At 38.4% G+C, this 24,822-nt stretch overlaps 1 protein-coding gene across 1 annotated transcript in view; it reads right to left on the reverse strand.

The window, feature by feature from the left end:
• GMDS (GDP-mannose 4,6-dehydratase) overlaps positions 1-24,822 on the reverse strand; it is a 551,379-nt gene that overhangs the window by 99,067 nt on the left and 427,490 nt on the right. The window contains exons 8-9 of the mRNA XM_048839737.2: positions 12,363-12,481; positions 1,389-1,485 (exon numbers count right to left, since the gene is read on the reverse strand). Coding sequence (XP_048695694.1) covers positions 1,389-1,485; positions 12,363-12,481 — 216 coding nt within the window. The remainder of the gene's footprint in view (positions 1-1,388; positions 1,486-12,362; positions 12,482-24,822) is intronic.

The following is a 24,822-nucleotide window of genomic DNA, read 5'->3' on the forward strand; positions in this document are numbered from 1 at the left end:
GAAGCAGATACCTAATTCCAATGAGTTAGGGGGAGTGAATATACATTTGCAAGGTAAGAGAAAAGTATTGGGGGTATGATGACAAAGCAGGAAAGTGGTGTCTTATACAGCACAGACTTGTTGGGTGAAGTGTCCTTTTCCTGTTCAGCAAGTCCTTTTGTCTTTATGTCCCTCTTATCACTCCAACACCTTGCCCAAGTAAAGAATGACAGGCAATTCTTAACGACTTCTTAGCTTCTGAAATGGTTCTGGTATAAGAGTCCAGCCATTTTGAATAGTTATTTACAACAAAGTTTCTATTGCTCTTTAAATTTTCAGTTTGGAACGGTTGGTCACTCATAAACATGCCTCCCCTCCCACTCCCGCAATCTGTGTCAAGACAAATGTGCTCTTGTAGCACCTCACTCTTATCAGGAAGTTAATGCCAGCACTTCTGAATGGACCCATGGCCAGCTGATGCTGTGTCAGCAGCCAGCAGGGCTGTCTGTGTCCTCCCCAGGAGACAGAACACATCCTTTCTCAGGCACATCCACTCTCCGTTAACACAGTCAACAATTGTTCTCTGGGTGTAAAAACCTGGGCGGCGCTCCATGCCAGCACCATGTATTGTCATGACCCCACCTGGCTGCATACTAATCGTTCACTAATTTTTTGTCACGAGTTCTCTATTCAATTAGAACACACACATTATTGGCCCCATCTAGCAGACCACGCTTATGGTATCCTTGTCAACTTCAATGGGGTACTCATGTGAATAAAAGTTTGAGAGTATTATGAGAGGAAGAGTTTGCTAAGTGGGACCCTATAAACATTTTTTAAAAAAAAAGAGTATTTCATAACTACTATGCTACCAAAGTTCACAAAAATGGAATTTTTACCCAGGCTATTCAATGGAGGGAGTTTATCGATTATGCTACAAACTATTTTTTATTTTATATATTGAGGAAATATTTTAAAATGCAAAATTTATCAACGCACCTCTCTTCATTTTTTCCTAACAGGAGGGAGATGATCAAATACTGCATTTTAAAGAGAGAGAACATTTTGATTTGACTTTTGTTTGTTTCCTGCATGGTGAAGTTTCATACATGCTCTTTCTGTCCTGTGTAAGGACAATAGTTTAAACACCGCAGCTGTGTCAATTATTGCCTTGCAAATGTGGCCCTCCAGATTTTTTCCAGAAATTGTTGTTTGTTTTTGGAGAACTTGCTACGGGCGGGGGGGGGGGGGAGGGGGGCGCTGATGAGGAACCTAATTTAGAGCATTTGAAAGCTGGCAGCAGGAGTGCAATTAGAACCATTTCCACAGACAGCTGGCCAAATGCAGCAATTTATTGGCTGAATGATTGGATTATTCATTTGCAAAGCTGAGAGAACGCATTTGCTTACCACTTCAGTTGGCCTGTAGTATTTGTGATCGACGGTCACATGAATCTTGCCAGTCTCCTTGCATCGGCCTACCTCATTTTCATTCTTTCCCTCCCACCTGTAAAGAAGATAAACATTTAATCAACCCATAATTACTTTAGTGCACTGATCTTAGTAGCATTTGGTTTGTTTTCATTTATTTGAGGCTGGTGTCAATTCTCTCTGCAGGACTGTATAAACTCATTAGCTCTAGGAACAAAGGCAGCAGTTTGACAAGAATGGAGCAACAATGGCTTTTGAAGTCCATGGGCTTTGTAAGTCCTAAAACATGGGACTTCCAAGTCAAACACACACGGCTGAAAAAAAATTAAAATAAAATAAAATGAGCACCTTACTGGTATTTCCAATGTCTTCTTATCTTCTAAAAGATATGCCCACATGCTTTTTATTCATTGCTTAGCATGAAGTAGATAAAAATGTTATTTTAAAAAATATTTTTTGTTTTTACAGCTAAGGCAAAACTCACAGGAAATCTTTTATCTGCCTCTTAATTTACCAAAGCTGAGCTCTGTTCGAGAGCACTATTATTCCATCCTGCCATATTCTAATTCACGCTCAGTTTAAGGCCAGGTCTACACTAAAAGGTTAAATTGACCCATCTACGTCGCTCAGGGGTTTGAAAAATCCACACCCTGGAGCGATGTTGGGAAGCCAACCTAACCACTGGTGCAGACAGCGCTAGGTCAATAAAAGAATTCTCTGTCGATCTAGCTACAGCCTTCCAGGAAGGTGGATTAACTACGACAAGAGAATTCCTCTCATGGCTATAGTGAGTGGATACACTGAAGTGCTACAACAGTGCAGCTGCAGCACCGCATCTGTGCCACATTAGCTTTTTAAGTGTAGACATAGGCCAAGAAAAGGCTCTTCAGTTTTAAGCCCCAATTCATCCAGGTAATTAAGCACATGCCCAATGTGAATGGGACTACCCACATGCTTAAAAGTAGGCACATGTCTAACTGAACTGGGGCCGAAATTAGTTTCCTTCCTGCTTTGATACTCTAATATTAATGTAATTTGTAGGAGCCTGTTGGGTGTACCGAAACATTTTGTATCTGTGCTTCCCATTTTATCCTTCCAACTCGATTTTCACATTCCAAACTGGCAAGATCTGAAGAATAATACAAATGGCTTGCTGGACCACTAGAGCCAACGTGTCCTTAACTTTGGGGAGTTTGAAAGTCCAGATCTGAAGTTTGCGGATTTGGCCTGTTTCAAAATAAATTATCAAAAAATATTAAGGTCTGACTCATGAAACCTACAAAATTCGGAGTTAAGACTGAAACTATCTTTATTCCTTTAAGCTTGTGCGTAAGCATGGGAGCTTTGAACAGTGGATGTGTTGCAATACTTCGGCACTAAAGGGTGGTGGTGGTCAAATTCCATGCTTTTGTGGGTTTCAGAGTAGCAGTCGTGTTAGTCTGTATCCGCAAAAAGAAAAGGAGTACGAAAGCTTATGCTCAAATAAATTTGTTAGTCTCTAAGGTGCCACAAGTACTCCTTTTCTTTATGCTTTTGTGGGGTTAAGCTAAAAAATCTCTGAAAAGCAGCACTTGTGATTTAGATTTAGATTATTCAGTTTCAATCATCTGCAACAGGAGAGAAGTGTCCTTTATCTGCCTTTACCAGTCGTGCCCTTTACCTGAAATATATTCAGTGTTGCTAACTCTTGTGATTTTATCATACAATATATGATATTTTTCCTGAAGCTTCAGCTCCTGGAAGCATTTAATTTCATAAGAATCTCAGCTTTCATTAACAAACAAAGTAGTAAATTTCTAGTCTACGTGGTTCTGGAGAAAACCTGCAAATGTGACCTAAGTGCACTCTATAGGTTCAGAAACCATCAGGCAGATAAAAAAAACTTTTTTTTAAAATCTCATGATTTTTAAGCCAATCACATGATTTTTTTTTTGCAGGGGGGGAGGGCGGACTCAAGGCTTTTGCATGTTTAGGGCTGAAAACACTTAATTTTTGTATACTGTACACATTAACTGCACTAATGTTTGCGGCAGTGCTGTACTGCATTCAACATTGTAAAGAGTAACATTGGGATGCTAAATATGATTTGTGATTTAACTTTTGTTTTGGGTTTTTTTGCAGCTGTTCTGCTCGAAGCCTGTAAGAAACATTTTCATTCAGAAGCCAAAACTAACATTAGCCCCTCCCTTTAAAGGGCAAAGGCTAAAACTAAGTAGGCCTCAAATGAGCTTAATAGAAAACCAACGGTCACCAGGAAAACTACAGGAAGTGCTCGGACCAGGAGACGTCAGTTGCTGTTGGAGGTCACTGAGACCCATTTAATACCCAACAGTCTACAAAAGGATCTTCAGAGCCAACAGAAACTCACTCACTATTACCATCATCAAAGTTTTACAACAATAGAAATAACTTAAGGGAAAACTCCACCCACTTTGCTCAGTAATGTGAAAAGTTCATAAGGAAAGAAGCATTTCTCAGTATGAACAAAGGGGAGATGCAACTGCAAACAGAATTTTAAATTATAATTGGCATCACTGACACTCGCATTACACCAGTAGAGACCACCTTGCTGAAAAGGGACATTACATCTGATACAGACTAGATATGAAGAGCACGTTAATCTAACCTGCTACATACATTTTTAAAATCACAAGAAAAATCTTTTAATACACAGTGATGTTCTTTTCAGAACAGTTAATAATCTAGAAAAGGTAAAGCCAAGTTAACCCAAGGTCTTGGGGTCAGAGAAAAGAGACATCAGAAACCTTCATACCACTGTGGTTTTAGATAGCTAAGTGCTTCAGTCCTAGTGAATCACAGAATCATAGAATATCAGGGTTGGAAGGGACCTCAAGAGGTCATCTAGTCCAACCCCCTGCTCAAAGCAGGACCGATCCCCGACTAAATCATCCCAGCCAGGGCTTTGTCAAGCCTGACCTTAAAAACTGCTAGGGAAGGAGATTCCACCACCTCCCTAGGTAACGCATTCCAGTGTTTCACCACCCTCATAGTGAAAAAGTTTTTCCTAATATAGTGATCCCCTTCCTTAGTAGTGATCCCCTAAGGTTTTGCTTCACAAGGCTGAAGCCTGACAATGCAATAAAATGTACTCGTGGAATTTGGGGAAGACTCTAGGTTAACCCAGAGTTTCATTTAACGAAAGTTGGGTTAAACAGGGTTTGCCTAAATTAAAGCAGGCTGGAAACTGAGCTCCCACAATGCTAGAATCAAAACCATGACCTTACACTCTCTAGCCCTATGTGTTCATGACACACTTAGAGGCAGACACACACGTACACGCTTAGAGACCGTGACTATACCACCACAATGATTTGATCACCACATCCTCCAAACCAAGAGAAGGGTGTTTGGGGAAGGATCTGTGATGGTGGTTTGTCCTTCATAATAGATAATAGTTTTAGCTGTATTCCAGAACTCTACGCACCTCGAAAGAAGGATGTGGGATGATGATCTTTTTTCTGCACTTACTGATAACCTGGATTTGACAGCCCTTACTTCCAGGCTATCCCTACATGGCACCTAGTCACCTGTGGTGCGTGTCTTATAATACTTATATTACATGAAGTCACTTTTAAGCACAGTGGACACTACCTACAAAGAGGCCTCAGAAATTTCCATGTAAATAAAAAAAATTGATCAAGTTTCAAATGTGGGTTCAGAGTGTAAAAGGAGTCTCACCTCATGAACATTCATACTGTTGGACTCAGTAGAAGAGGTAAAAGTTTATTTTAAAAGGTTACTATTATTTTTGTTAGGATTATGCATATTACTGATTATAAAACATTATTTTTCCTCTTTCGTCCTGAAGATTAGGATTTCCCCTGCATTTTTTTAACCACCATCCTAATCAGCAGCAAGATAATATGCAAATAAAACCATACAACCTTCCTTCTCTCCAAAACATGAGTGCTAGTTCATCCCACATACAAGCCACGACATTGAAATGTACTGTGATTGCAATGGTACATGTGTTTTCTCCATTTATTTCTGGGGTGCCTGAGAAGTTGATTAAAAATAAAACCTCTCACAAGAACCTGGAAAAAACAAAACTTCAGGAAAATTCCACTCATCACTCACAGCTGTCAGGAGATATAACTTGCACGGACTTTTCAGATTATTGAGTTTACCACCAATATTCCTTTAGATTGCCCACTGCATTGGATCTGGTCTGGTGTATTATAAAACGTAACCCAGTATGTGTAACACAGAATATTAATGCATGTCTGTGACAGAGTGCTGGGAAACAGCTGCTGGTGCAGCAATCCGGTCACTGCAACTACAAGTAGTGTGCCAGAGTAGCCCTGACTAGGAAGAGCTGTGCCTAATTGGTGAATTGGGATGGGTTGAGCAGAGCCCAAAGGCTAATTAGCCCATTATCCAAGAGGTAGGAAAGGCAAAAGGAGGGAGAAAGAGATCCATAGGCTATTCACAGTCAGAGCCAGGAGAGATCTTTCAGGGAGAAGAAACCTTCTGTCTCCCTACTCCACGGCTGACCAAACTAAGGATTGTATGACATTATAAATACAGAGCTGCATGAGTTTGCACAGGTGGTGGTGGGAACACGGCGAATTAACCCATGAGGTGGTTTGACCAGAAGATGGTCTCTGAGTGATTTGTTGCTTGAAAAGAGACAGGAGTGGGACCCCACCCTGTCATGTCACAAAATTATTGCATGTGATTAGATTTTAAATTTGACTCTACAAGCCCTAATTCAACTCAATCTAAATTGTTTAATTTAAATTGGGATGAACTTCAGTACATGCTTAAGTATTTTGTTGAACAGGGATGAACTTAAGCATGTATTCAAGTGGTTTGATTAACTGGACCCCCATATCTATAATTTGACTGACCACACTAGAGTAATGGAGTTGTACGTTCCCAATATTGCCAACTGCAAGTGTTCAGAAATCATGAGACAGGTCCAAAAACTCATGGAATTGTCTTAAAAACGAGACTGTTAAATAATATATTTTTGGTAGCTTTTTATTTGCCTTCTGATTTTTCAACCTCTAGGGTTCACCTGCTCAAGCTTTTGTGAGGGCTAGAAATTTACTTAAAAAAATGAAACCTGAGATTCTCAAAAAAACCACCTGACAACAAGAGCTGGGGCTTTAAGAAAACAACCAATTATCATGAGACTCAGGATAAAATTGCAAGAGTTGGCAGGTCTGCATCCTATTAGGAACACTTGTGCTCAGGAGCAAATGTTTTCATTTAACAATTGTGAATCTCAAAAGGTCTGAAGGTTTAGATCAGATGATCACCCAAAATGTTTGGATGAATGACAGGGAGAATGGTCATTGCCTGGTCACTGGTGAAAACACTTAACTTCAGCTCAGCTTTCCCTTCCATGAGCATCTGTACAATGGGAGGAGGAGAAAATCAACTGAAATTAACTCTTTGTTCATCAAGGATCAGATGGGGCTACTGCACCCTGCCAAAGTATGCTTCTTCCTGTTGACCAAGTTAAACAGATTTCTTGCAAGATTTCCAACCCCAAATTTTGCATCAGGTTCTGTTGAAAGTTCTTTCAGTACTTCCTGTTTCTGGCCAGGCTAGAAATATCACGTGAGTAGCCGCTCATAGTATTTCAGCACTTTTGGCATATGAAAATGAATAAATGTTAATAAAGTTTTCAAAACAGAATCAGTCTGAGGCAGATTCGGGCAGTTATTTCACCTGCCAGTTCCTAAAACTCATGTAATCAGAGAGTTCAGGGGAGGCAGAAATGCCTGTCGGGTTTATAAGGTGGAGACTTGAATGCCTGGCATGAAGTGTTTAAAGTGATATTACAATACCTAATGTAAAGAAAAAGCAACAAGAAAGAAATCAAAAGGAGGAAACAGTATGTATGAATTTATCTAAACAAATGCATTTTGCCCGGATGTTTTCGATCCTTCACTCTCACATTTTCTTCAGTTTGTGTGTGCTTCAGTTCCTTTCTTCCTGATCTGAAAGCTTCTGATTTTCTCATACTGCTAATTACAACACACAGTCACTGGCCAGACAGCAAGACCTTGTGGTCAAAAGCCAGATGTGAAACCAGTGACTCTTCATGAAGTCTTTGGACGGCTCCCTTTCCCCTTCCCCACATCACTATCATTGCACCATCTGCTTGCATTCCTTCAGTAGTCCTTCCAATTTCTCACATGTTCCTACATCCTAATCCTAACCTTCCATTTTAAAATAAAAAAGCCCCCCTCTCTCAGTTCCACCTCCCATTTGCTGTTCCACATCACCGAGAGAGAAACACTCCTTGGTTTCCAGAGGCTCACCTCATCAGACCACCTTCTTATTATAGGGAATCCCATTTGTGGGGTGATCATTACAGACTAGGTGGCAAGTTAACTATCACAAAGAATAAAACATGGAGCCACCATGAATGTGGTAAAATGTTCATCTTCCTGCATTAATTCTGGCCCTTGAAGCAATGCATATTTCTGTTGCAAATGTACATGCAGCTTTATATTAACAACATAAAAAAAAACACAATAAATCTTTCCATTCTCTGAATAGATTTTTTTTTTTTTTTTTTTGCCATTTGCAGACAGTAGTCTGCAAAGAATTCTAAGTGCTGTAGTGGTTTCAGGCTATCTTGCAATCCTGTTCTAATTTAATAAGATTAATGACAGAAAATTAGTCAAGACAAGCGTTTGCCTGTTTGGTTTAACCCTGCTGTAGTTCAAATTATAGGAGGGAAGTGTTTTCCCCTAGTATTACTTAATTAGTAATAAGTAGAAGGGAAAGTAAAAAGAAAAAAAAGTGTAATGCTTACAGGGGGAAAATATTTGTAGCTCGGAGGCTTTCCTGTCAGTGCAAAGGCTGAATTAGAATGAGTGTGAGCCATTCTATAAATATCATTTCAAATTTCTTCCTGGTAAAAAAAAGTGTTAAGAGAAAAATCCAAACAAACCAAACCTGTAAAAATAAATCTCTGTGTTCATTTTATACTACATTTCAGAGAAATAGTATGCTAGTCTTGTTGCAGCTATATATCTAATTGTTTACATGATGTACTAACATTTTCCTTTTTTCATGTTTTAGACTAGATAATATGGTAAAATAAAATGTTGTAATCTTTGACTAGGAGAGTATGATGTAACTTTATTGAAAGGTTTATTAGTCTGTACTGTATGGTTAACTGCACAAATTAATATGTACTAGAAAGAAAAATGACTGTACAAATGATGAGAGAAGTTTAAATGTGGTGATGGAGCATTCAAAACTGTTTTCCTGGATACCATATACTGCAATCTCAAGCAACCAAAAATATGATGGCTGTGTCTGCACTGGAGGACAGACACTTGTTACTACACTGACAAACACAAATTAGCCCAGCTGAAGGGGTTGAAGAACCATTGCAGGCTTGCCCTTTCATGAATTGTTTCAAGGCATTGCATTCTGGATACTTATCCTACAGTTTCAGGGCACAGCTTACAGAAGCTGTGGATTTCGAAAGACCACTGGTGCACTGTGGGGCAGTAGTGGGAAGATTTGCTGTCATTTTAAAAATGTAAAAGGCAGCCAGGAGCTTATTCCCAAGAGTGCCATTTGAGATCCTGAAATTTCATAACTCCTATGAAAAACTGATCTTGCAAGGAGGGAGGATGGGAGGAAGGAATCAGCTTTTCTTGTAGGAGTTGATTTAATGATCACAGTGCATTCTGGAGCATCACGTCTTTGGTGCGTCATTAATTTTAAAGTGGCAGATCAATATGACCTACTAGAGTGGAGAAGGGGACCGCATGGTTAATTCCCAAAGACAATACCCCACCTCTTCCAATTTCAAGATAACGGCCATCAGGTGTTCAGCAAAGAGGTGAAAGATTGCCAGCCATCCAGCCAAGAAGGCAGTAGTTAGTAAGGAGAGAGAGAGAGAGTGTATGTTTTGGGAAGCCATACAGGCCACGTTGGGACCTAGAAAATCAGGGAGGTTCCAAAAAAAAAATCTTTCCCAAACCTCAAAAAAGTTTTAGATTTAGTTCAGTTTGAGAGATGAGCAATGGTTTTGGGATTTTACATTAAACTAAGCAAGTTTGTCTATCCCTATTATCAACACCATTTAGCTGAGATTATTTGGGGAAACTACATTAAAATTATCACAACTGCGCTATTCTCAAAGCAAAAGTCATTAGCACCTAAATAATATACATAGTTTTTAATGCACCCAAACAGCAAAAACTATATTAACACATTACCTTACTTGATCCATAAGTGAATATGTTTCAGAGTAACAGCCGTGTTAGTCTGTATTTGCAAAAAGAAAAGGAGTACTTGTGGCACCTTAGAGACTAACCAATTTATTTGAGCATAGGCTTTCGTGAGCTACAACTCACTTCATCGGATGCATACTGTGGAAAGTGTAGAAGATCTTTTTATACACACAAAGCATGAAAAAATATCTCCCCCCACCCCACTCTCCTGCTGGTAATAGCTTATCTAAAGTGACCACTCTCCTTACAATGTGTATGATAATCAAGGTGGGCCATTTCCAGCACAAATCCAGGGTTTAACAAGAATATATAACAAAAAAATACTTCCCCCCCTCCTTTAGACGTTCTTGTTAAACCCTGGATTTGTGCTGGAAATGGCCCACCTTGATTATCATACACATTGTAAGGAGAGTGGTCACTTTAGATAAGCTATTACCAACAGGAGAGTGGGTTTATGGGGGGGGTGGGGGGAGAAAACCTGGATTTGTGCTGGAAATGGCCCAACTTGATTATCATACACATTGTAAGGAGAGTGATCACTTTAGATAAGCTATTACCAGCAGGAGAGTGGGGTGGGGGGAGCATTTTTTCATGCGTTGTGTGTATAAAAAGATCTTCTACACTTTCCACAGTATGCATCTGATGAAGTGAGCTGTAGCTCACGGAAGCTTATGCTCAAATAAATTGGTTAGTCTCTAAGGTGCCAAAAGTACTCCTTTTCTATAGATGAATATATTAGTATTGCCAGATATTGCTTATGGGAGTAGTTGGTAAATTCTATGTAAAAGGGCAAAAATGTCAAAAGTGCCTAAGTGGTTTAGGAGCCTAAAATCCCTACATCTCATTGACACTCAATGGAAGGTAGAGGCCTTAGTAACTAAGTGACTTTTGAAAATGGGGTTTTCCTCATTATTTATAATAGGAGCTATTTGCAAAATTCTTTCCCTTTTGCTTTCCACACAATCACCATTCCTTTCCTTTGCGGGGCAGATGAGTTCAGAGTTTATTTTTTCTTTTGCTTACAAGAATATATACATTTAGCTCTTGATCCTGGAAGTGCCGAGTACACTAGACCTGTCCAGCAAAACTCTAAAGTAGGGTGTTTAATTTTAAATAAGTGAGTAGACTTGAAGTAAGTGGGTGCCCAGCACTTCTAAACATGAATTTTGGTGCCTGACTTTAGAGATCCACGTTTAAAAATTTTGGCCACCAAGTCGCCTTCTTCTTAATGCAGAGCAACATACAATAGGAGACAGAAGAAAGGGTTCTGGATATCATAAGATTATGCATCTGTACAGAACAACAATTTCCACAGTACACACTAATGTTTCACCTGCTTTCAATTTAAAAGAATGTTTACCAGTGAAAGTCGGTCATAAAAAAAGAAACTTAATAAAGACAGAAAAAAAAAAAGAGAGGAAACAATTCCTAGTGGCCTTGAAAAATGTCACTGTTGTTAAAGTTCACACTGTTAACTGTGTAGCGGTAGAGAAGGTGGGTAAGCAAATCAAAAAAGATGATAAATATTTGAAAAAAAATATCCTAAAATCAAGCTTTTGGGCTGGAAATTCATACCTATACTGCCCCTCTGAATTTTTCTGAAAGTAAATGCCAAAAATTGAAACCAGGCTAACACTCATTAAGGGAAAATGTTATTATCTATCCAACCACCCACTGACTGTTCAAATAATATTGTATATATCTGTGCACTTCTGCATATTTATTGAATGTGTCAAGTTTTTGCTCCCAAGTAAAACTTACTGGCCCTGTCAAAAGTTCACCAGCTGCACCAGTGTCTTTGATGGCCTGAGGAAGAGCCCTCGTGCTAGCGTCATGGAAGAGCCTGTGGCTTTCCTCTCCCTCTTCCAGCTGAGATTGGTATGTTGATGCATGGGGCCCAGAGAAGATAAAGAAGGAGGGAAATTGAAAAAATAACAAACAATAAAAATATAAATTACAGAAAGCATTCACAAAACCAGCCTGATTTCATTATCTGGCCTTGAGAAGGAATTTTGTATTTTCAGTCAAACTATGTAGAATATGCATTGTAAACATTCTGCACCCGCAGCTCAACATTTTTATGGCTCAGTAGGACAAGAACTAAGAAGAATGCAGAGCGATGGTGCTATATAGTCCCAGCAGCGAGGCCGACGTGCTGCCACACGGAAAGGAACCGCGTTTACAGGTGTCACATCTTAAACGGGCGGAGTCCGGGAATGTGGATAAAGTGGCAGGTTTTGTTTCGGGGCTGGTGATGAGGACAAAAGTGCACCAACAATAAAATGTGTCTCAAGCATCCCTTCTCTACGAGCCAGTACAGAATAGTATAGCACTGTAATCTCAGCCACAGTGGTCAGCCCTCCCAGACTATGGAGGGCAACGGTGTTGGGGAGCTGAGGGCAGGGAGATGGGATTTACAATGGAAAACAATCAGCCTATAAGAATGCCGAGGTGAGATATCTACAACCTACCCCACCTGGAGTGGATGAAATTTTGCTAGATTTGTTTTTGGTGGAGGGGCGGGTGATGGAGCAATATCCTGCGGTTGGAGAGGGTGAGCGAGAGTCAGTGGTTCACATCCAGAGGCCTTATGTTACAAACACAGAAAGTGAAAAAGAATACAAAAGAAATATTACGATGTAATGGCAAAATCAAAGCCACATGTCAGTAGCTGATAGGGTTCTGAAACCCATTGCTGCTAGCTCCCATTCATACTTACACAATGGTTTTCCCAATGTGTTTAAATGACTTCTCCACAAATTCACGAACACTGTGGACCTCCCCAGTAGCTATGACAAAGTCCTCTGGCTCATCCGTTTGCAACATCAGCCACATAGCCTGCAGAAAGATAAACAAATCCAGATTAAGTGCACCTGTAAGTGGGCCCTTTTGTACATGATATTATATTACCACATTTTGATTTGCAGATAATCAGATATATGTATGGATGCAACTAGGGAAATTAGAGCTTTTTAACACAAGGCTGTTAACTAGATCAGCGCAACTCTTACGAGTGACTAATTGGAATTATTTCACATTACAGAAAATTGCCTGTAATATACCTGATTTTCTCTTTGTTTCACACCAGGGATTTCTGTGGGGGATATTGTAAATCAAGACTCAGTGTTCAAAAGTAGAGAGTACTGCTTAGGAGAAAGAACCCATTTATTATAAACCTTACATTTATTCACATGTAATGGAAAGCAAAATATTATATACCCCGCTCCAATTTAAGGAATGCTGTCAATAGGGCAAAAATGTAGAACTACCTAACTGTGGTCAAATACACAGTTGACTATTTTAAACTAGATTTAACCCAAATAAATACAGGACAGAGAGGACTACAAAAAAATCAAGGACCAATATTTTCATAGTGCATTATTTCAAATTCAGCTATTCCTCCTGCACACACCTGGAGATGCATTTGAAGGTACAGCAAGCAAGATTCCCTTTTTCAATGTATGGAAATACTAATTGTTAAGTGTTTGCCTAACTTCTCCTTCTCTTTCAAAGAGCGTAGGCTGTGCAAAGATCAGAACGGTGACCAAAATCAGAATTGTTTCTAAATCACAACTTCACAGATTTCTACTATTGTTATTTGTGTTACATTTGTGCCTACTGGCCCCAGAGGAGATTTTGTGGCTTTATTGTACTTAGCACTGTTCAAACACATAATGAGAGAGAACGCCTGCCCCGAACAGTTTCCAGTCTAAATAGAAAAGTCAGACATGGGGGGGGGGGGGGGGGAGGGGAAACAGAAGCACACTAAGGTAAAATAATTTGCCTAAAGGCACACAGCCAATCAATGTCAGTAATAGAAGCCAGGTCTTCTTACACCCAATCCAGTGCTCTATCCATGAGACCACACTGCCACCCAGAAACTATAGATGGAAAAAATAAAACTATCACTCTACGTCAAAGTGATGGAAACACTTTATTTCCTTAAGTTAGAAACAGGGAGCAATCTATACACATCACAGCCTTCTTTTAATAAATAATCAGTTCACAAAAGCAAAATAATTCATCTCTTTCTCCATATGGTAAAAGGAATTGCCATCTTCTTATAGTGTAATCCAAAATACTATTTGCATTGACCTCTTCACATCAGATTTAAAGAAAACTTTAGTAGGTCCCCAGATGCTAGCGGATACTCTGCAAATCAGATTAATAAAAGCTTTGGGACAGCTCCGTTTCTCTCAGTAAATACCACCTGAAAAGTTCAATTCTTCTCTCCCCCCACTCCCACTTTTAGTACATCAGTGTCAGGCAAAGCAAGAAGATATACTCCCTTCCAAGTATTCTATTTGCAAGTCATTTTGCTTCCTGTTGTTTTTTTGAATCTTTAATATTTTTGAGAGATTTTATTAACACGCTCCTTTTGCCTCTTAAATGTGCACGGAAGGCGGGATTTTGGGAAACTCTTGTGTATGTCCTTGACATTAATTGTGCTTTAGGGATGTGGCATGCTGGGTGGGACAATGGCAGCAGCTTTATTTTTCCTCCCCAGGGTTGAGCTCTCTAGCCAATGACGCAGCAATATATGATTGACGGATGAAATTCCTTCTGCTGGCAAGAGAGGTCTTAATTGCTATCTTTAATACTATCTTTCTTGGAACATTTGGGTTTTTGTTTTATTCACAAGGTTACAGTAAATCACGGACACCCTTTCTTTCACATCTGACTAGACTTGTAGGGTTCACAGGCATATCAAGCTTCAACAGAGCAAAAATGAATACTTCAAACATGGGGCTAATCCTGAAGTCCTAACTCAATCCCTGATCCCACAAACCTTTAGTTACCTAAGTAGACCACCTGCAACCAATAGGATTGCTCAAAGGAGTAGGCACTATCTGAGTGAATAAGGGACTGTAGGATCAGACTCTCAGTCCTTATTCAATCTGTCAAAATTCATACAGACTCTCCTATTGCCATCAATGGGACTTTTACAGGAGTAATTAAATCAGGATACCACCTATGGTATTTGGAGATTTTAAAGCAATTTTCTATGATTTAATAACACAAATATTTTAATTGTTGCACATATTTAGCGTGATAGAGTATTCATGTTGCCAAATTAAAAACCAAAAAACCCAGTCAATATAGCATCAGGTATTTATGTAGTCACTGTTATTTTTGTGTGATGCTTAAACACATTTTAGCTTCACAGAGAGCTACAGAAATATATATATTTCACACACAAAAAAACCAGTAACCACATAAATATCTGATGCTACATTGACTGGGTTTTTTGGTTTTTAATTTGGCAACATGAATTCTCTCTCTCTCTCTCTCTCTCTCTCTCTATATATATATATATTTTAAAACTTTCTACCAGCTTTTTTGGATTGGCCTTGTCATGCTTTTCTACCATTTCAAAGAGCAAGCAAATCTTGGAGCATACATTGTGGTACATTTCTACAGGGTCAGGCTTGTAATGATCAAACAACACAGATGCTGTTAAACTAAAAGTAACTTCTCCCTGAGTTTCTGCTAGGAAAAGTGGTGCTTGGAATAATGATTACTTGAAAATTTATCACGGTTTGTCCTTTTATTTTTCTTTTGGCATTCAGTCCATCTTATAATTAGCCTAGTCAAACCAGCGAAAAGTAACATTCTAATAATTATGAAAAAATAATTGACTGTTTTAACAAGGAGGTAAAGAGTTGTTCATTTGAACATGTGTGCATGCAGTTTTTGTAAAATAAAGACAAAGGCAAGTCAGTGGGCAGAAAATACTTCAAACAACTCAGCATTAAAAATGTTCATTTCTGCTGTTACATATTATGTAGCCAATCAGAAATCTATGTATAAGTAGTAGCTACACACTTTCCCTACAGAATGTGCCAGGAATGTGCTCTTTTTTCATCATACTATCAGAGGTCCTTGATCTATCAATTTCTAGACATTTCCCGTAAGAGATCATATTGTACTACACTCCAGGCTGAGAACAAGAATAAGGACGGAGAGGGGATACACAGCTCCAGATTTAATTGTCATTACTGAATGGTTTACTGGTTTTAACAGAGAGGAACAGCTTTGTTTAAATTTCCACTGAGCATAATTAATGGTTATTGACTGGTAAATGAAGAACAGGTGACACTCTGAATTAGAAGATAAATGATCTTGTGTTCTAGCGTGATAATGGCTTCGTAATTGCTACAAAGCCGCAGCCTAGCGCACCCCATCATAATGCTAGATCATGTCCAGAACACAAAGGCCTCTGTGTGAAAAGTATTCAGCCGTTCACCTCCTTATACAGCTGCTCAGTGATTTGGTCCATTTATTCTCTGATGGACTGCACAACTGAGGCAAAAGTTCACCAATTCTCACCTTCCTGTTCACATGCTGAACCACATGACCCATGACATGGCTGGGCTGCAATCTGTGATAAAATCATTGCCCAGCTCTGGCTCTTGGCTATCTTTTAACCATCATGAGGTCACATATTTTAGGAATTTTTGTGAAGTGGAAAGAGGGGCATGGGTTTTCCTAATTTTCTCTGTAGTGTTTTTTTTGTTTTGTTTTTGATATCCCTGATGGGCTGACAGAAAGACACTTATCACAATACATATCTATAACTCTTTCCTTACTCTTTACATGGATTTAGTTACCAAAATGTGGTTAAGGCTGCATAGGAGGAGAAAACTATTACAGAAACTATCCAGGCTCTAGCTCTCTTCAAATTGCATTGTTCCTTTAATGGCAAATGTACAAAACAGATTTTTCATATTTGAACTCATTTTGTCTCTGCTCCCGTGACTCACAAAGTCGAAAGGCAGTACTATGCCATTTACGTTTAAAGACAGAAAACTCACTGTAGAAGAACAGATAGCACGTGTAACATCGGATGCACTTTTGTGATTACGTGAGCTGGATATCTGTTCTGCAAGTCTTAACTACAACTCCTGCTTAAAAATTTTTTTTTCTCTGAAGACAATATAAAAAAAAATGTCCCTTCAAGTGAGGAACTCTAATTTCAGTCAACATTTCTAAACCTGAACCAGTTTTCTTCCAGGCCAACACCCATTCAGAAGTCTCTTGCTCACAGTGTTGTTCATGTTCACACCTGGATCAGTGAAGGGGAAAACCTGAACTGGACAAGCACAGCCAATACATACTAATTCCGTACATGCCTCTCAGTGCGATTGTGATGTGTGTGTTTGTCTTGAGAATCTGCAGTCTGTTGCACTTGTGCCTCACCATTAAATTCCAGTCCAGCATCTCAGCCAGAAAACACTTATTAACTGTGCTGTCATCCATGAATAACAAGTCTTGTTAATCAAAGTTATGTTTAACTATATTTATTTGATTCCTTTCTTTAAATCATCCACTCCTCTACTGGTGGCAGTGAGCACAATATGTTGTTAGAAATCAGCTTAATTAGGGACCTGTCTATTTAAGAAGAAAAAACAAAGCTAAACCTCAAAGAGAGCCTATGATTTAAATGACAAATGATGATTTCTACTGCAGAAATAAAATGCTAATTGCTGATTTGTCCACAAAATGAACCAAACCTTTTTTGTGTCTCATGCGATGGCAAGTCCTAAATTCTAACAAGATGTCTAAACACAGTCAGACAGATAGATGTGTGTTACTTAGAAAATATAGCTACCAGTGATTCTGATAGATTTAATTTTTGTACTCCACCACTACAGAACATCTGCATCACATGAAGTCACATTTCTATGTACCATATACAGTCCTGCAACAAAATGAAAAACATGTTCCAACCACAAATCAAATGTACTTACTACAGGAGCCTTAACAGTTTAGCATGGGTCTGATGCAGAACGCATCACCCTAACGGTACAGAGACAGACACACTGACTGGTGGCTGTCTAGTTCTATTTATTTTTTGTGCATGGAGGGCACAGGTTACCTCAAGTCTGCCAAAAATTAGAGAGTAATTTGTGACTCAGGCAAAAAACATCACCAGTTAGAGAGATTCAAGAGTACACTGGTGTTATTTATAGGAATTCTGTTTTTATAATCTTTCAGACCTCCACTGTCTAGAAGTGGATAGAGGAATTCAGTGGGTTGAACAAGGCACTATCTGGTGATTCAAAGTCTAGCTACTTTGCTGGGGTCATCACTGAGCAGCATAACTGAACATTTTGGCCTCAAGTGTGAGAAGACGTTACAGAGGTCATATGGTGGGATGGGAAGTCAAATATCCTGTTTCCCCAATGAGGCCAGCCAAGGGTCTGGCACAATTGCAGTTCCTGCACTCATAGTGAGGGACAATTTATTTTGTGCCACAATTGATCCACCTCCCTCTGTAGTCTGTACTGTCCCATGGAGCAGGTCAGGTGCCTTGGGGGGGGAATAGCAGGCTTCCCTATCCCCTGCACCCTGGCTGCTTGGGAAGGTATTATGCCCTCCTCTGACTCAATCCATGTCTGAGCTACCCATAATGTGAAGTAGCTCCTTACCACTGTCTTCTAAATCCAGTGCTAAATGGCATAATTGGGCCTTTTATGATGTAACCCACACTAACTTTTATGAAGTAACCCACACAGAAACTTTGTGGTTTCTGAAACCTACTAGATAAATAGATATCAATGATTGCTTATTAGAAGGAAACTTAAAATGAGAAATTGGAAATGATGGCTAATATTTGCTTCTTGGGTTCTCTGACAGCTTCAGTTTTGGACCTAAATTGAAACGATAGCATCCCTTTAATTTATTTACTTCAAAGTGGGTAAAAGGAGGTATTACTGGTCTGTGTCACAGAAATTTGATTGACTGCTTACACCACACTGTGAAAAGTATAGGTATGTACTAAGTATACAAACGGTATGGATGAAAGCACACTGGATAAAGAGAGGCAGTGATACATACACAATCTGTATGCCACAGCGAATAGCTTAATATGCAGATACTGTACACAATACATACAGCCACACAAGGCTGAAAAACATTAATAAAGCTCAATTACAATAGAACATGCCTTCTGAGTCATATAAGCTGATTCCATCCTAATGCCAATATAAAACCACTGCAGTCCTTACCACAATGCGAGTTCTTACTAAGTAAGGATAGTAGCACTCGGCCTACTATTAATTCTGGTCACTGACAATGTTATATGGACAAGACTTATACAGCAGCAAGACCCCAAACTACAAGTGTATTCTGCCTACTATGTCTTATAAAAGAAAACAGCAGTGATGTATTGGCAGTATTTGACAAGGGGCTCCGACAAAAAAAAAAAAAAAAAGTTCCCTGCTTTTTAGGCTGTGATATCAGGGCCATTTGAGTATGTGTAACTGATCTAGTCATTTGTTTTCCCATTGAAACAAAAATAGTTTTGTGTAATCATAATCAAAAAGGAAGGCAACACACCTAAATTAACCCGCAGTTTCCTAGAAATACTGATCGTTTGTTCTTGAAGGACATACTAACTATGCTTGAAGTACAGAACAATGTTCAATCTGTATAACACCAAAGGGGAGATACTCTACATCAGGACCAATGTATTTTGGATCCCTAACATGAGGCAACTAATTTTCAGAAATTAAGAACACTCTGAAGATCAAGTCCCTCTATGGTAGCTCAACCTGAGCACATAAAATCACCAGCAATTCCTGAAAATTTAGGCTATTCTGTAGACAAAGCAGTTCCCAGCTCTGTTAATGCAGCACTTTTCATGAGCACTAAATTCTCTATAAGTTTTCGTGAATTTTATTTAAGTCTCTCTACCAAACGTAAATAGTTGAAATATATTTAGCCCAGTCAGAACTATTGCTGTCTGTGTTTCTTTCCCACTAATTTAATGCTGAACATAAAGATACCCATGTTTGAATACAAGTTGCCCCCTTTTCACTGCATATTGTATTCAGTGGTTACCATTTAGTCCTTGTTAGTCTAGTCACAGTTACTTTCATTGCGCACAACAGTGATGTTACAAACAATGGACTGTGGTACCACTAACCAGAGACTTTTTTTAAAAAAGGAAACAGATTCAAGATAAGAAAAATTTCTTTGGAGAAAACACACAGTACTTGATAGAATAATGGACAATGAAATACAAAATAACATCTAACATAATTTGAATAGGTTCTGACCAGATATTTAAGTCCCTCAGAGTGTACAAAGGAAGCTCTCTGTCACCTTTTGCCTTACAAGCTTTTTCAGAGGCTTACAATGTTACAACCAACAAATTGTCACAGAAGTAATTTAAAACATTTTTCAGTGCTGTACCCGAGCCATAAAGTTGGAATCCAGATGTGAACTTTCTCAAAGTTCAATGATGTTCAGATACACAATTTTGGTTCAGGCCCTTTTCTATTTTTTCAAAAGTTTCAAGAAGATAGGTGAGATATTTAGAGACAATAATCCAACAATTCTAAAGTCGCTAAAATAATAAAATATCTGATAATCTTTGTGGAACACCTTAAATGAAAACAATATCAATGTCTAATGAAACAAAAGCCCTCACACCAGTAGGAAATACTAGGAACACTGTATAACTCTTCTCTTGTAAGCAGATAGTCCAATTGTTTTACAACTCTCAGTAAAGACTCATGAGACATTAATATGGCAGCATTATTAATAAAAACCACAAGCAGCATAATCCAGATCAACTTTAAAGGTCAAGTTCTGAGTAACCTTCCTCGTCAGTGGAACACAACACTTTTCACGTTCATTTTAGATGAAGGCACAATGCTCTTATTGTGTTGTCAAGCACTAAATTAGCATGGTTGATTGGTGTTTGATTTTGTGTTGGATTTTTTTTTTGCTTGTGTCAATGAGTGTCAAAATATTGTTCTTTTAATACATAAAACTATTTGTATAAAGCTTTATTACTGATCTTTATATGACAGCCAGAGCCAAAATAAAGCAGTGAAGTTGCTTGTTGGGAAATCTCACTGACAATGAAAATTAAGAAACCATTTAATGTATTTAATTTTTTTCTGCCAAAAAAAATTGAACAGATTTTTTTGTAAAGTCCATAATCAATTATTTACCTTTCAAGTGGTGAAACTGAAAGTAATGTGTGTGACATGGAAAGTAATATCAATGAAAACGTACAGAGAAGATGCAAATAAGTTCAGTTTCTTTCATTTTTCTTTCTGAGATCATGAACATTAATTTAAAAGTGTTTTAAATCCTAGTATCTTTAAAAACTAAAATCCAAACTACCATACAGAAATTTCACAGAGTCCTGAGGCAGATGAGGGATCATCTATAGCGGATAAGCCCAAAGGTAATATTCCTTATTAAATTATTCCTTCATGCACCAATTACAGAAAGCATTCAATTATTTTCCATCACTCATGTTTATCTTAGCTATACAAAAACATAAAGCAAGTCTAAGTTTCCCAGGCTCCACCTAGAAGATAGTTCTAAAAGAAGATATTTGACAGTTTCCCTTTTTTTCTTTCAGAATTAATTTTCCCTGCTATTTTTACATGAAAGACAAAATACCATTTCATAAAGAAGCAGACTCCATTTGACAGGATTACTCACCATAAAAGTAAAGGGTTGCACCTAGGTTGCGGTCAGGGTAGAGCAGTCTTAGGGATCAATGCCAAGAAAGGGCTAGTCAAGGCCATGATCTTACCACAAGAAACTAGACTAGACTTTCAAGTCAAGTGTTGGCCTGTTTCTATAACAACTTGATCAGCTCCAAAATAATAATCACAATGCAGGTATTGATTGCAAAAAGTTTATAATGCAACATTTGGCTGGAAAAAGATTCTGGTTTCCGTTTATAATGCTTCTGTGTTTCTGAAGTCAATGGGACTACTCACATGCTTAAAATTTATCACATGCTCTACTCAGGGCCAGAGAGGCAGCACAGTCCATGGGTCAAAATACCTAGGTTCTATTCACGGCTCTGTCACTGATCCGCTGCATGACCGTGGGCAAATCTCTTTTTCTTTCTGCATCTCTGTTTCCCTTCCCACCCTTTGTAATTGGGATTGTAACTCCCTCAAGCTAGGGACTGCCTCTTATTATGTGTTTTGTACAGTGCCCATCACAAAGGAGCCCTGATCTCAGATTGAGCCTCTATAAAGTAATACCACCACCACAGTGCTCAGCACCTTGCAAGATCAGGCTGTTAGAGCTCTAAGCACATACACATTGGTTAAGAGATAAGTAACTGAAGGAGGTGATAAAAGTTGACAGTATTTGAAGGGCATTCGTATCAAGGAGGGAGAAGAATTGCTATAGTAGGAGTAATGGGATAAAATTAAGAATGGGAAAATTTAGACTGAATATCAGGAACAACTTGGGGAAAGTGAGATCTATTAGGCTGTTGAGTAATCTAGGTCAAAGGCATTGGAGGATGTCAAAATACTTGGGCCATTTAAAACCATAAAGGACAAACTCCTAGAATGTAATGTACAAAACAATTTTGCACTGTCAGGGAGACAGAATGAATGAGCTAATAACTCTAAAACAGAATATCTGACTTCTGCATTTAAATTCACTTTTCCCTCAAGTACTAAAAATTCTCCCACTTCTAGCTTCGGTACACTGTATGACTTTCAGTTATTTTCAAAAGTGTTAAAGGCTTTCAAGTGATCTCAGACCGCTGAATAATAATCTAAACAGCTGACAGAAAATGTTAATTTACTCATCCCGAGGAAGAGGTTTACTATGAGTTCCATTCTTACAAAAATAAACTGGTATGCATAATTAAGCTGTCTAAACCACAGTGTGCTCCATTTGACAATATCAGTGAAACTTTACCTTCTAATTTATTCCAGTTTTCAGTTCTCTGCATATAAAGTTCAAAAGAGAAAAGGTATGTTTCCATCTCTTACTCACTGGCTGTGAAGCACTGGGAACAAACACAGATCTAGCAGTGTTTTCAAACCAACAGCTAGAATTCAACAAAATTCACTTCCTTAGTTGGCAAGATGCAAAAGCAGCCTTATCTTTGGATCAGTGGAATTTTTAGTTTTTGTATACAAGATCATTTCAGGAGATAACATTTTGGAATTATTTTTCAAACCTATCTGCTGGGGAGCAAGTCGGGGAGCAGCCTGGATGGCTCTGGGAATTTGTAACGGGATACAGCATCTTTACCTTATGTCACAAATTCAAATCCAGGTCAACATAAACCAAAGTTGACATCATCTGATTCAGTGGCCTATGTAAAAGGGGTTTGGTGGTCTTAGTCCAGCTGCTAGGAGACAAGTGTCCACCTCACAAACTCACTGGTATTAAATGACACAACTGCTGCCAGTCTCAGAAGAGTAAAATTCAGCTCAGTGGAGAATACCAGCACAAAACCTATGGACTACTTAAGCCCTTAAAAAGAGCTTAACACAGAGGTGAATTTCAGCCAGCAAAGGTCAAGCATTAAGTGATCATAGAAACGAAATTATGTATGTTAGCCTACAGAGTTCAAACATAAATGGATAATAGCTTATCAACAAACTAATATGCAGTTCTCTCCAGGCCATGTTTAACATGCCCTATGTAGGTTGCCCAAGGAAGCCTGCATTGCCACTCCTCTTGCTGTACTTATTCTGTGCATTCAATCTCTGTGGCGGTCACTCAGACATTTTTCAAAAACATTGAATGTACTTACAACTCTATTAGCATTAATAACAACAACTATTAATTACACCAGAGTCCGAAGCAGAGCTTTCAAATTGTGTCAATAAACTGGAGATACAGCTACTTTTCATCAGCTGCAGGCACAGTGGAATATAAAGTTTTATTCAGTTTGTTCCCAGCAATAAATACAGTACCGGCATTTCTGATAAACCCTTTATGAAACAGAATGTATTCTTTTATACACTATGGAAGCATTTCTATTTAAAGCTATGGACTTGTGGGTGTGAGATTGTAAACACATCCACTTACCCAAAACAAAATTAAAATGTGTATTCTATTAGAGTCAGGAGAGCTGCTACTAAAAATGCAAACCATATGAAGTTCTAAGTGTATTCATTTTTGGTATCTATCTCTGTATAACACATACAATATATTTTCACATGCCTAGATGAAGTGGTGACAAGTGTTTTACCACGTTATCACAGAATAACCCAGAAACATTACCACACTACAACTTAACACTTGTAATAAATCTGCGTGCTGCATACACATGGAGAAGAATCATCAGCTCTACCACACAGACATCATCAGGGATAGAACTCTGAATTTCAGCACCTCAGACACAGGCCCTTACCACTTGATCTAAATGAGAAACTTTAGTAGCTATACAGGCAAATATTAAAGCTTGTCTCTTCTGTAGGCCAGCCACTAGAGAGCGACATTCCCACATACATGCTTGGCTAGGTCTGACATTTTACCCGCTAGAGAACAATGGAGGCACGCCCAGGAATCATAAAAGGCCACAAGAGATTCATCACTACTGTGTAATTATCATCCTTTCAGTTATACGACTGCCCTCATTTCTGTAATGTCAATCCTCCAGAGTTTTATAACTCAATTGTTTACATATATTTGAGGCTGGAATTCAATTATAATATCTTAGCTCTGACATGAATATTGTCATCAATTTCATCTTCAACCAGACTCTGATTGTTGGGTTTTTATTAGCTTACTGATTCATTTCAGCTTGGTCTAAGCAAATGATGAAGAGCCAGAATCTCCAGGGTTCTAATTTCAGCTGTGACAATGACTCTCACTGTGGCCTTGAGCAAGACATTTATCCTCAGTTCTCCTGCTCCTCCATCTGTAAAATGGGAACTATGATATTTACATGACTGGAGTGTTGTCAGAATTTTAATGTCTGTAAAGGCATTTCAAGATGAAATGAACGATGTGAGATTTAAGTGTTATTAGGTGCTTTGATCTACACTCTTACAATGAAAAAAATAGGTATTTTTAAAATTGGTATTATTCCATAATATTGACTAGGTTCTTTGGTATAATTAAACAAAATAAATAAAATAGCAAAGAAATCTAATCTTTAAAAAAAAGAATATAGCAGAACCTCAGAGTTATGAGCACCAGTCAACCACACACCTCATTTTGAACTGGAAGTACACAATCAGCAGCAGCAGACACACACACACACACAGAAAGTAAATACAATACAGTACTGTGTTCAAAATAAACTACTAAAAAAATAAAGGGAATTTTTCTTCTGAATAGTATAGTTTCAAAGCTGTATTAAGTCAAAGTTCAGTTGTAAACTTTTGAAAGAACAGCCATAACATTTTGTTCAGAGTTACAAACATTTCAGAGTTATT

The sequence above is a fragment of the Caretta caretta genome, chromosome 2, assembly GCF_965140235.1.
Source record: "Caretta caretta isolate rCarCar2 chromosome 2, rCarCar1.hap1, whole genome shotgun sequence".
Classification (NCBI taxonomy): domain Eukaryota; kingdom Metazoa; phylum Chordata; order Testudines; family Cheloniidae; genus Caretta; species Caretta caretta.